The sequence below is a fragment of the Nicotiana tomentosiformis genome, chromosome 8, assembly GCF_000390325.3.
Source record: "Nicotiana tomentosiformis chromosome 8, ASM39032v3, whole genome shotgun sequence".
NCBI classification, from domain to species: domain Eukaryota; kingdom Viridiplantae; phylum Streptophyta; class Magnoliopsida; order Solanales; family Solanaceae; genus Nicotiana; species Nicotiana tomentosiformis.
The window spans coordinates 129,911,753-129,924,859 of record NC_090819.1 but is presented as its reverse complement, the minus strand read 5'-3'; the positions used below and the strand labels follow the sequence as shown (position 1 = coordinate 129,924,859).

The 13,107-nt window shown below is 44.0% G+C and overlaps 2 protein-coding genes across 2 annotated transcripts; both read left to right on the top strand.

Moving 5' to 3' along the window:
• Window positions 1-5,008: 5,008 nt before the first annotated feature.
• Window positions 5,009-6,249, top strand: LOC138898142 (uncharacterized). The gene is made up of 2 exons (XM_070184183.1): window positions 5,009-5,430; window positions 5,532-6,249. The coding sequence occupies exons 1-2, from the start codon at window positions 5,009-5,011 to the stop codon at window positions 6,247-6,249; spliced, it is 1,140 nt and encodes a 379-aa protein (XP_070040284.1).
• A 114-nt stretch (window positions 6,250-6,363) lies between these two features.
• On the top strand, window positions 6,364-10,831 carry LOC138898141 (uncharacterized). Its single transcript, XM_070184182.1, has 4 exons — window positions 6,364-6,823; window positions 6,932-7,197; window positions 7,462-7,710; window positions 10,253-10,831. Exons 1-4 carry the CDS (start codon window positions 6,364-6,366, stop codon window positions 10,829-10,831), a joined length of 1,554 nt encoding a protein of 517 aa, XP_070040283.1.
• Window positions 10,832-13,107: the final 2,276 nt, after the last annotated feature.

Below are 13,107 nucleotides of genomic sequence, written 5' to 3'. Positions count from 1 at the left end.
GGAGTCAAGAACACTTACCCCAAGTTGTGTGGAAAACTTCCTCTCCAAAGTCGCCTAAACCGAGCTCCAAAATCTGAAAATGGCTAAACAAATGTTGAACCCTCGAATATAAGGCATTCTGTCCAGTGTTTCCGCATTGGCGGTCGCATTGTCGCATTTGCGACCACCGCTTCTGCGGTATAAATCTCGCTTCTGCGAGAACATCTTGTCCATCAATAATCGCTTCTGCGATGCCTAGGACCGTATCTGCAGTGGCGCTTTTGTGCAACATGCTCCACACCTGCGAAGTGCATCGATCCTGCGTTTTTCAGTGACCACACTTGTGATTGCGCAGGTGCACAATTGTGCCCGCTTCTACGATGAACGTCTTACCTCCTTATTTCGCTTCTGCGTTTCACTCCTCGCTTCTGCGAGCTCGCACCTGCGTGCCCATTTCCCCAGGTGCGATTGCATCAGTAGGCAGCAGCAAGTTTCAATTGTTCTAAGTCCAAATTTGATCCGTTAACCATTCGAAACTCACCCGAGGCCCCCGGGACCTCAACCAAATACACCAACAAGTCCTAAAACATCATACGAACTTAGTCTAACCTCTAAATCACATCAAACAACGCTAAAACCATGAATCATACCCCAATTCAAGCTTAACAAAACTTAAAAATTTCAACTTCTACATTCGATGCCGGAACCTATCAAATCAAGTCCGATTGACCTCAAATTTTGCACACATGTCATAAATGACATAACAGACGTATTTCAACTTTTAGAATAGGATTCTGACCCACATATCAAAATGTCAACTCCCCAGTCAAACTTCCAGACTTACATTTCTATTTTTGGCCAACCAAGCCTAATTTAACTACGGACTTCCAAACAATTTTTCGGACATGCTCCTAAGTCCAAAATTACCATACAGAGCTATTGAAATCATCAAAACTCTATTCTGGGATCATTTACACAAAGTCCACATCCGGTCAACTATTTCAACTTAAGCTTTGAATCTTGGAACTAAGTGTTCCAATTCACTCTGAAACCTCTCCGACGAGTCACAAAATTATAATTGAACACAGGATAAGTAGTAAATGGGGAAAAAGGGTTGTACACACAAAACGACCGGGCGGGTCTTTACATTCTTATTCTAAAATTGGTTTGGATGGTCACCATATATTTGTAATGAAAACTGATTTTTCAAAAGATCAATTTTTTCTCTAAGCTTTGGGTTTTTCTAATCTTTTGCAATAATAGGACTACAAATTTCATTTTTTAAGAAATAAATTTGTTTGATTTTTGCAGTAATATTATTAGAAATGATCTCATTTTAAAATCTTTGAACTGGCTGAATTATAAATTCAAAAGTAATTTCTTTCCGATTAAAGGTACCTGTGAAACTATGAGTATCCCAGTTGGTAAAATATAACGACCCAACCGGTCATTTTTCCTTATAGAACCCCTTTCCCCTAAATAAGACTCCCCATATGTTCTTTTACTGTTTTATGACTTGCGAGGATGGTTAGTTCGTAATTTGGAAGGGTTCGGGTTGAAATCAGAACACTTGGTTCCTTAGTTTGGATTTAAAAGGCCAAGTTTGACTTCGGTCAACATATTGAGTAAACGACCTCGGAATCAGGATTTGACGGTTCCAATAGGTTTGTATGATGATTTTGGACTTGGAAGTATGCTCGGATCGGGTTTTGGACAACTCGGGAGCATTTCAGCGCTTAATAGTGAAAGTTAACAATTTGAAGATTTTAAAGTTATTTAATTTTAGTTTAGAGTATGTTTTGGAGTAATCGAAGTCCTTTTGAGATTTCGAGCCTGGGAATATTTCTGTATGGTGATTTAAGACTTGCACGCAAAATTTGGTGTCATTCCGAGTAGTCTAAGTATGATTTGGCGCATTCGGAGAATTTTGGAAACTTGAAGTTCATATTTTGATTCAATTCGATTTTGGGGTCCAATTCTTGGTTTCGTTGTTGATTTACGTGTTTCGAGTGTTTGAGAAGGTTCATATTATGTTTACAGACTTGTTGGTGTATTTGGATGGGGTCCCGAGTAGCTCGGGTCAGTTTCGAACCACCCGGAGCAATGTTGGAAAAACCAGATTTTCCAGTTCTGGTTTCCTTTTTCGCGAACGCGGAAGGACTCTCGTGTTTGCGATGAATGATTTGGGGAGCTGGGCAGTTACCTTTCGCGTTCGTGGGAAGGAGGTCACGTTCGCAAAGCTTGGGCATCCCAGGCATATGCATTCGCGATGGCCTTCTCGCGTTCGCGCAGAAGAACGGGGCCTGGGAGAGGTTAGTATATTTTACCCTTCACGTTCACGAAGGAGATCACGAGTTCGCGAAGGGAATTTTTAGTGCCTGGGGAATTTTGCCTTCATGAACGCGAGGCTCTTACCACGTTCGCGAAGAAGGATTTTACTGTGCCGGATAAATGTCTTAAAAACGGAGCTCAGTCATTTTTTAGCCTATTTTCTATATTCTTAGGCGATTTTTCAGCTTCTTGAGAAGGGTGTTTACCTAGCAACTTTGAGGTAAGTTAATTCTACCTATTATGAGTAAATTACATAGATTATGGGTAGATTATAACATGTAAATTGTGAAAATCAAGGGTTTAGATGAAAAACCTAGGTTTTGATAAAAATGAGATTTTAACCACGAAAATGGTTATGGAATGGGATGAAAATTGTATATTTGAATTCTTGAGGTTACGGGTGACGATTTTCTCTGAAAATTTTCGGAATCCGGGCACGTGGTCCCAGGGTGAATTTTAGGAATTTTACCATTTTGGGTTGGTTAATTTCTCTAATAGATAAATTATAAAATTTTGAGTATTTATTGATTAAATTATATAACATTTGGCTAGTTTCGGATATTTCGGCACCAAATTGAGGCTTTAACACGAAGTTGTGATCGGGAAGTGAACTTTGAGATGAGGTAAGTCTCTTGTCTAACCTTGTAAGAGGGAATTTACCCCATAGGTATTTCAAATAAATAATTGTCTTTAATTGTGGGGGCTACGTACGTACGAAGTGACGAGAGTCCGTGCGTAGCTACTATTATGCTATTGTCCGGGTAGTGTTTAGGACCCAATTCATGAGTTATTTGGAATTCTTGCATCATACTTGCTAATTTAAAAATGTCTAAATCGTATTAATAATTGTTGAAAAAATTGTGGAAGTTCGCTTACAAAATTAGTATTATTGTTGTATAAAAAACTCAATCATATCCAAGTCAATGCTTATAAAACATTCTCCTCTTCTTGTGGAGCGGGCCGAACGCCTCGGCAGTAGATAGATGCATCTATGGTTCATATCCCTCAACCCTCGACAATGTACATATTATTCTGGATCGGGTCGTACGACCTCGGCAGAAACCGTGCTTAATAATAAAAATTATTCGGTGCTTTGATATTTATTTTATTTCATCTTGTGAAGGTAAATGATATTGGAAATTTGTCAAATTATGAAAGAATTATTATATCTGCTTGTTAAGGAAATTATTGCTATTCACATAAACCATATTTATTTAAATATCTTTGTCTCTACCTTATTGATTCCTAGTGAGTGTCGAAGTCAACCTCTCTTCACTACTTCTTCGATATTAGGCTTGATACTTACTGGGTACACGTTATTTACGTACTCATGCTACACTTGCTGCACTTTTTGTGCAGGATCTGAGATAGGTGCTTCAGGCGGTCCCACCGGTGCGCATCCCCGTTATCCTGAGGCCTAGTGGTGAGCTGCTTTTCCTGAGTTGTTCCGCAACACCTAGTGTCTCTCTTTGTGTCTGTATTCTATCTATTTTATGTTCAGACAGTATTTTGGATTTTGTATAATCTATTATATGCTCATACACTTGTGACACCAGATCTTGGCATGCACTTTAGTAGACTGTTGTTGGAAAATTATTATTTTGGTTTTATTTGGACTATCTGTTTTTCTTAAATCTTGCAATTAAGGAAAGCTTTATTACTCATAAATTTATTAAAAGAGGAAATAGATGTTTAATCCACTAGTTGGCTTGCCTAACGGTGATGTTGGGCGCCATCACGACCTATAGGTGAAATTTGGTCGTGACAACATGGCATCAGAGTACTAGGTTCACGTAGGTCTAACAAGTTATGAGAAGGGCCTAATAGAGTCTTGCGGATCGGTACAGAGACATATGTACTTATCTTTGAGAGGCTATATGGTGTTAGGAAACTACATTTCTTCATCTTCTATCGTGCAGTTGATGTAATACTAAGTATCTTCCCCTTACTTCACAAATGGTGAGAACGCGCTCTACGGAGGATCTAGACCAGGGAAGAGTTGCTCCCCCTATTGTTAGAGGCCGAGGGATGGCTCCAGCCCGTGGTAGGGGATGAAGATGTCCCAGAGTTGTTCCAGTTCTGCCACGAGTGGATGCAGTAGAGGATCCTATCATCGAGGAGTAAGGCGAGGTGCCCACAGCAAAGCCAGCTCCGATGGATTTCACGTCCGCACTAGGATTCCAGGAGGTCATGGGCATGCTGCAGTTCATGGATATTATGACTCAAGCCGGTTTATTTCTGGCAGACCTAGCCACATCTCAGGCGGAAAGGGGAAGACATACCCCTACCGTGAATGCTCATGGGCAAGCAGCTGCTATATACCAGACCCAGGGTGCACTACCCATGGGCGGAGTTCAGCTAGTTGCAGTAGCTACACTAGAGCCCATACCAGTTATGGCAGGTTATCTGCACAGGCTACTGGACAGATGTACTAGGCTTCATCCTCCTGCTTTCGGAGGAGTACGATAGCAGAGACAGACTGCAGAACATAAGGATACTAGAGTCCCATGGGGTAGACTTCACCACTTTTCATCTGGGCAAGGCTCGTAGGTGGTGGCAGTCACATCTTCTCGGCAGACCAGCAGGTTCACCTCCCATGACTTGGGATCAGTTCACACGCCTCTTCTTGGACAAATATATACCACTCTCTTAGAGGGAAGAGTTTCGGTTCCAGTTCGAGCATCTCCAGCAGTGTCAGATGTCAGTGACTGACTATGAGACAAGGTTCTCTGAGTTGTCTTGCCATGCACTTATGATAGTACCAACCGATGCAGAGAGAGTACGAAGGTTTGTCACCGGATTGTACTCTGGTATTCAGGCCACCATGGTACAAGAGGTGGAGATGGGGATTTCTTATGGGCTAGTTGTAGAGATAGCTTGGAGGATTGAGGGAGTCCGTCAGCGGAGCTGTGAGCAAGCAGCGAGGGACAAGCAATTTCAATATTCGGGAGAGTTTAGTGGTGCCTCAGCTGGGGGCAAAGGTCAGTGCATGAGGGGTCAGTCCAGCAGGCCCCCTTATCCAGCACCGCCACCTCCTCGGGGTGCTCCAGTGCGACCTTATTTTAGTGCTATGCTAGAGAGTTCTTACCACCCACCAGCTATTCAGGGCTCCTTTAGAGGGTATTTAGGTCATCAGGCTAGACTTCAGGTCAGCAGTCCATCGAACCAAGAGGTTGTTTCGAGTGCGGGGATATCAATCATGTGCGGAGGTTCTTACCCAGGCTTCGGGGTATACCAGTGCAGCAGGGTCAACAGCGTATGATTACCGCACTAGTTGCTTCGCCAGTCGTCCGGCCACCCAGAGGCGGAAGGAAGGTGGGTAGGGGTTATCCTAGAGGTGGAGGCCAGCTAGGTGGGGGATATCCAGATGGTGCTCTAGCCAGGTTCTATGATTTCCCAGCCAGAGCAGATGTAGTGGCCTCAGGTGCCGTGATCACAGGTACTATTTCTGTCTGCGGTAGAGAGGCCTCAGTATTATTTGACCCAGGGTCTGCTTATTTCTATGTTTCATTTCTGTTTGCTCATTTCCTGGGTGTTTCTCGTGAATCCTTGGGTACTCTTGTTTATGTGTCCACTCCTGTGGGCGATTCTATTATTGTGGACCGGATCTACCGATCATGCATTGTTACTTTTTGTGGTCACGAGACTAGAGTGGATCTTCAACTGCTTGATATGATTGACTTCGAGATCATTCTGGGCATGGACTTGCTATCCCCATATCATGCCATCCTAGATTTCCATGCTAAGACTGTTACTTTGGCGATGTCGGAATTGCCTAGATTGCAGTGGAAGGGTTCATCTACCGGTGCATCTAGTCGGGTTATTTTCTTTCTGAAGGCTCGACACATCTTAGAGAAGGGTTGTCTGGCTTATTTGGCTTATGTTAGGGACACTACTGCAGAAGAGACTACAACAATTGATTCAGTGGCTGTAGTCTGAGAGTTCTCCGATGTGTTTCCTTCTGATCTTCCAAGTATGCCACCGGATCGTGATATTGATTTCTGTATTGATTTGGCTCTAGGTACCCATCCTATATCTATTACACTGTATCATATGGCTCCGAAAGAGTTGAAGGAGATGAAGGAACAGGTAGTGGAGTTGTTGGAAAAGGGGTTCGTCATGCCAAATATGTCACCTTGGGGCTCGCCGGTACTATTTGTGAATAAGAAAGATGGGAGTGTGCGGATGTGTATTGATTACCGCCAATTGAATAAAGTTACCATTAAGAACAAGTACCCATTGCCACGTATTGATGATTTGTTTAACCAATTGCAGGGTACGAGAGTGTTCTCAAAAAATGACTTGAGGTCGGGGTACCATCAGTTGAAGATTCTGGATTCTGATGTTCCGAAGAATGCTTTCCAGACTAGATATGGCCATTATGAGTTTCTGGTGATGTCCTTCAGTTTGACTAACACCCTAACGGTGTTTATGGATCTGATGAACCGGGTGTTCAGGCCATATATTGATTCGTTTGTCATTGTCTTTGTTGATGACATTTTGATATACTCACGTAGTATGGAGGACCACGAGAAGCATTTGAGAGTGGTGCTTCAGACATTGTGGGAACAAAATATATAGGCTAAGTTCTCCAAGTGTGAGTTTTGGCTAAATTCTGTAGCATTCTCAGGACATATTGTGTCAGGCGAGGGTATTAAAGTTGATCCCAAAAAGATTGAGGCAGTTCAGAATTGGCATCGTCTCACATCGACGACCGAGATAAGAGGTTTTCTAGGGTTAGTAGGTTATTATCGTCGGTTCATGGAGTGTTTTTCATCTATTGCGGCACTTTTGACCCAATTGACCCAGAAGGGGGCTCCATTTCGATGGTCCGTTGATTGTGAGGTTTGCTTTCAGAAGCTCAAGACAGCATTAACTTCAGCACCGGTATTAGTGTTGCCTTCCGGTTCAGGGATGTATATAGTGTATTGCGACACTTCACGCATTGGCCTACATTGTGTATTAATGTAGGAGGGGCGAGTTATTGCATATGCCTCACGTCAGCTGAAGCCCCACGAGAAGAATTACTCGGTCCATGATTTGGAGTTAGCTGCGATTCTTCACGCTCTTAAGATTTGGAGGCATTATCTTTATGGGGTGTCTTGTGAGGTTTACACTAATCATTGCAGTTTGCAGCATTTATTCAAGTAGAGGGACCTAAATTTGAGGCAGTGCAGATGGCTTGAATTACTGAAAGATTATGATATTACTATCCTTTACCATCCGGGCAAAGGGAATGTAGTTGCAAATGCCTTGAGTAGAAAGGAGGAAAGTATGGGTACCTTGGAATTTATTTCAGCAGAGGAAAGGCCATTAGCTTTGGACATTCAGTCATTGGTTAACAGACTTGTGAGGCTGGATATTTCAGAGCCCAACCGAGTTCTTGCGTGTGTCATTGCTGTAATGACCCGACCGGTAGTATTACTTGCTAGAACCCCGTTCCCCTAAATAAGAATTCCCGTACATGCTTTTACTGATTTATGACGGTTCTAATAGGTTCGTATGATTTCGGACTTGGACGTATATTTGGATTGGGTTTTGGATAACCAGGGAGAGTTTTGGCGCATAATAGTGAAAGTTGGTTCTTGAAAAACTTTGAAATTCTTTAAATTTGGTTTAGAGCGGGTTTTGGTGATATAGAGATCCAAACGAAATTCCGGAGTTGAGTTGAAATACACAAGATTTCTTCTTCTGGTTTCCTTCTTCGCTAACGCGGTCAGACCCTCGCGTTCGTGATGAAGGATTTGGGGTCTGTGGGCTGGGAAGCTTTTACCCTTCACGTTCACGTGCGCAGGACCGCGTTCGCAGAAGTCTGGACCCTCTAGTCTTCGCGTTCGCGTGACCTGGCCCGCGTTCGCATAGAAGAAGCCCTCGCTTTCGTGTAGGGTAGGCCAAGCGAACCTCTGCATTCGCGTTGCTCCTGTCGCATTCGCGATGGGTACGTTTTCCTAGGCCTGGGCCATTTGCCTTCCCGATCACGAGGCCTCTTCCGCTATTGCGAAGAAGGGGAGCAGCTGGGCAGTGAGTTTAAAATCGGGACTTAGGAATTTTGGGGTCATTTATTACACCCTTGGGCGAGGGGTCATTTATTACACCCTTGGGCGACTTGGGAGCTCTTAAGGAGGGAATTTCAACCTAGCTTTATGAGGTATGTAATTTCTACCTAATGTGAATTTAATACATAGTTTATGGGTAGATTATGACATGTAAATTAGTGAAAATCATGGGTTTAGAGGAAACCCTAGGTTTTTAATAAAACCTGAGTTTTTTTATGTTCCTAAGGTTATGGGTAACAACTTTCTTCGAAGATTTCCAGAATCCGGGCACGTGGGTCCGGGGGTGAATTTTAGGAATCTTGCATTTAGGGTTGGGAAATTACTTAAATAGTAGAGATATGAACTTTTATGCCTATATTGATTCATTTCTACACTATTTGGATAGTTTTGGATTGTTCGGCACCAAATTGAGTGTTTGGGCATAAGCTTGGACCGGAAAGTAGGCCTTAAAGCGAGGTAAGTCTCTTTTCTAACCTTGTAAGAGGGAAATTTCCCCATAGGTGAACTTAATTAATGTATGATTATTTGTGGGGGCTACGTACGCACGAAGTGATGAGAGTCCGTATGTAGCTACTATTCTAGTTATGTTCGGGTAGTTCTAGGCTTATACCATGCTTTGTGGGTACCGCTGTCTTAACATAATTGTTTATTTGTATTGAATGGAACTAAGTTGAGGATTTCAAGATTTCAAAGGTTTCAAGTAAGTTAATATTTTGAAAATAATTGAGAAAAATTTCGTTATATTTATATTTAACTGCGTCACAAGTATATTCCGCAAGCGGGGTGACTATTTCCACTACTCTCATGGGAGCGGACCGTTCTCCTAAGCAGGTTAATAGATGCATTTATGGTTCACGTCGTTCGACCCTCGGCAGTGCACATTTTACATTTTTATGTTGCATTGGGCCGAACGTCCTCGGTGGAATTTGTGTGTGATAATAGAAGTTGAAACCCTTTTTATAATTGGTATAAATTTACTGTTTTATAGGTCATTTGTTTAAAATGAAGGAAGTGTTTTGGTTTCATAGATATGATGGAAGAACTGTACAGTTATTTTCTTGTTCTGAGTTTTGTTTTGCTAGTTCTGTGTATCATGCTTATTTAGAATCACATATTATTATATTGTTGGACCTAGTGAGTGTCGAAGTCGACCCCTCGTCACTACTTCTTTGAGGTTAGACTAGATACTTACTGGGTACATATTTTTTGTATGTACTCACGCTACACTTCTGTACTTGATTGTACAGGATTTGAGGCAGGTGCATCTGGCCACCAGTCCAACACGTAGACTGTTCTCCCAGCTCGAGACTTCCTGGTGAGCTGCCCTCCTGAGTCGTTCTGCAACAGGTGGAGTCTTTCTTATGTTCTTTTATTTTTTGTCTATTTCCTTTTAGACAGTAGGCTAGCATTGTTTTGTATATTTTACTAGATTGCCCACATACTTGTGACACCAGGTCTTGGCACACACACTAGTGGACTTATGGTTGTGGTTTGCTCATATGATTAAGATTAGTACTAATTGCTTCTATTTATTTATTTTAAAATTTCAAACTCCTAAATCTATTTCTTTTAAATAAGGAGAAGCTATCGTTTACAAATTTACCTAATCGGGAAGTCACTAGTTGATCAGGGTTGGCTTGCCTAACAACAGTGTTGGGTGCCATCACGGCCTATAATGGAATTGGGTAGTGACAACATGGTATCAGAGCACTAGGTTCACGTTGGTCTCACAAGTTATGGGCAAGCATAGTAGAGTCTTGCAGAACGGTGCGGAGACATCCGTACTTATCTTAGAGAGGCTATAGGGCGTTAGGAAACTACTCTTTATTCATCTCCTATCGTGAAATTGATGGTATATTAAGTTTCATTCTTCTATTCTCTCACAGATGCTGAGGACGCGTATAGCGGATGTTCCAGACCCGGGAGGAGCTGCTCCCCCCTTTATTAGAGGCCGAGACAGAGGCCGGGGGAGGGCACCGGCCCGAGGGAGGGGACGAGGGCATCACAGAGCTTCCCTAGTAGCACCACCAGCGGATCTAGTGGAGGATCCCATCATGGAGGAGCAGGGCGAGAAGCCTGTTCCAGAGCTAGCTCCGGTAGATTTTATGACAGCACCGGGCTTTCAGGAGGTCATGGGCCGTATGTTGTGGTTCATGGACACTATGACTCAGGCTGATTTATTTCCAGCAGACCCAGCCACATCTCAGGTAGGAGGGGGAGCACAGACCCTTACTTCTCAGGCTCCGGGCCATGTAGCTACAGTATATCAGACTTCGGGTACACTACCCGTGGGTGGGGCCCAGCCAGTTGCTGCAGCAACACCTGAGCCTAGACCAGCTGCGGGCGGCGATCCGCAGAAGCTACTGGATAGATGGACTAGGCTACATCTTATATCTTCGGGGATGAGCGGCATGAGGACCCCCAAGACTTCATTGATCGGTGCAGGGATAGACTGTACAACATGAGGATATTGGAGTCCCATGGAGTAGATTTCACCGCTTTCCAGCTGGAGGGCAGGGGCCGTAGATGGTGGAAATCTTACCTTCTTGGCAGACCAGCGGGTTCTCCTCCCATGAGTTGGGATTAGTTTACACGACTTCTATTGGACAGGTATATTCCACCATCTTAGAGGGAAGAGTTGCGGTGTTAGTTTGTGCAGCTCGAGCAGGGTCAGATGTTTGTGACCGATTATGAGGCGAGATTTTCTGCGTTGTCTCGCCATGCACTTATGATACTTCCTACGGATGCAGAGAGAGTGCGGAGATTTGTTGCGAGGTTTGGGTTACACCCCAGTAGTCGAGCTAGCATGACCAGGGAGGTTGAGATGGGTACTGATTATCAACTAGTGGTAGAGATTGCTCGGAGGATTGAGGGCTACCGCCAGAGGGGTAGAGTGTAGATGCAGCAGGATAAGAGGACTCGATTTTCGGGAGAGTTTAGGGGTGCCCCAGCTAGGGAGAGAGGTCAGTTTTGGAGGGGTCGGCCTAGCAGGCCCACATATCCAACACCACCACCACTTCCTCAGGGTGCTCCAGTATGACCCTATTTCAGTGCTATGCCAAAGAGTTCTTATCGCCCACCAGTTTATCAGGGTTCCTTCAGTGCCATGACAGAGAGTTCATACCATCCACCAGCCATCCAGGGTTCTTCTAGTGGGTATACAGGCCATCGGGGTCAGACTTCGGGACAACAGTCTATGGCACTGCGGGGTTATTATGAGTGTGGGGATCCGGGACACATGAAGAGATTTTGTCCCAGACTTCGGGGCAAGGCAGTACAGCAGGGTCATCAACCTTTGATTACAGCACTAGCCGTCCGATCGCCCAGAGCCGGAGGACAGGCAGGTACTGGCCATCCCAGAGGTGGAGGCCAGGCAGGGGAAGGTCAGCCAGCTATTGTTCAGCCAGGCGGAGGCCGGCTGGCCGGCGCTCCATCTAAATTATATGCTTTTTCGGCCAGACCAGATGCAATGGCCTCAGATGCCGTGATCACAGGTATTATTTCTGTATGCGGTAGGGATGCTTCGGTATTATTTGATCCAGGGCCTACCTATTCATATGTGTCATCTCTGTTTGCTCATTTCCTGGTTATTCCTTGTGAGTCCTTGGGTACTCCTGTTTATGTGTCCACTTCTGTGGGCAACTCTATGGTTGTGGATCAGATCTACCGGTCCTGTGTGGTTACATTCTGTGGTTATGAGACTAGAGCGGACCTTCTGTTACTTGATATGATCGACTTTGAGATCATCCTGGGCATGGACTGGTTATCCCCATATCACGGCATCCTTGATTAGCATGACAAGACTGTTACTTTAGCTATGCTAGAGTTGCCAAGATTGGAGTGGAAGGGTTCCTCTATTAGTACATCTAGTCGGTTTATCTCTTTTCTGAAGACTCGACATCTGGTCGAGAAGGGTTGTGTGACGTATCTAGAATATTTTTGGGATACCACTGCAGAGTCTCCGACGATTGATTCAGTGCCAGTAGTCGGGGAATTTGCCGATGTGTTTCCTTCTGACCTTCCAAGCATGCCGCCAGATTGTGATATTGATTTTTGTATTGATTTGGCTCCAGGTACCCAACCTATATTTATCCCACCATACCGTATGGCTCCGAAAGAGTTGAAGGAGCTGAAGGAGCAGCTTGAGGAGTTATTGGCAAAGGGGTTTTTCAGACAAAGTGTATCGCCTTGGGGTGCACCAGTGTTATTTGTGAATAATAAAGATGGAACTATGCATATGTGCATTGATTACCGCCAGTTGAATAAGGTTACTATCAAGAACAGGTACCCGTTGCCACGTATTGATGATTTGTTTGACCAGTTGTAGAGTGCCAGGGTGTTTTCTAAGATCGACTTGAGATCGGGGTACTATCAGTTAAAGATCCGAGACTCAGATGTTCCGAAGACTGCCTTCCGTACCAGATTTGGTCATTATGAGTTTCTAGTGTTGTCCTTCGGCTTGACTAATGCCCCAGCAGTGTTTATGGATTTGATGAACCGGGTGGTCAGGACTTATATTGATTCCTTCGTTATTGTCTTCATTGATGACATCTTGATTTACTCACATAGCCTGGGGGAGCACGAGCAGCATTTGAGAGTGGTACTTAATGGAAGCTATATGCTAAGTTCTCCAAGTGTGAGTTTTGGCTAGAGTTTGTGGAATTCTTGGGGCATATTGTATCAGGAGAAGGTATTAAGGTGGATCCCAAGAAGATTGAGGCAGTTCAGAGTTGGCCTCGTC

Coding starts and splice junctions, on each gene's coding strand:
- LOC138898142 (XM_070184183.1), top strand. CDS start 5,009: ATGTCAGTGACTGACTATGAGACAAGGTTCTCTGAGTTGTCTTGCCAT. Junction 5,431..5,531: donor ATTCAGGGCTCCTTTAGAGG/GTATTTAGGTCA, acceptor GTTCTTACCCAG/GCTTCGGGGTATACCAGTGC.
- LOC138898141 (XM_070184182.1), top strand. CDS start 6,364: ATGGCTCCGAAAGAGTTGAAGGAGATGAAGGAACAGGTAGTGGAGTTG. Junction 6,824..6,931: donor TGACATTTTGATATACTCAC/GTAGTATGGAGG, acceptor TAAATTCTGTAG/CATTCTCAGGACATATTGTG. Junction 7,711..10,252: donor TTCTTGCGTGTGTCATTGCT/GTAATGACCCGA, acceptor ATTCTCTCACAG/ATGCTGAGGACGCGTATAGC.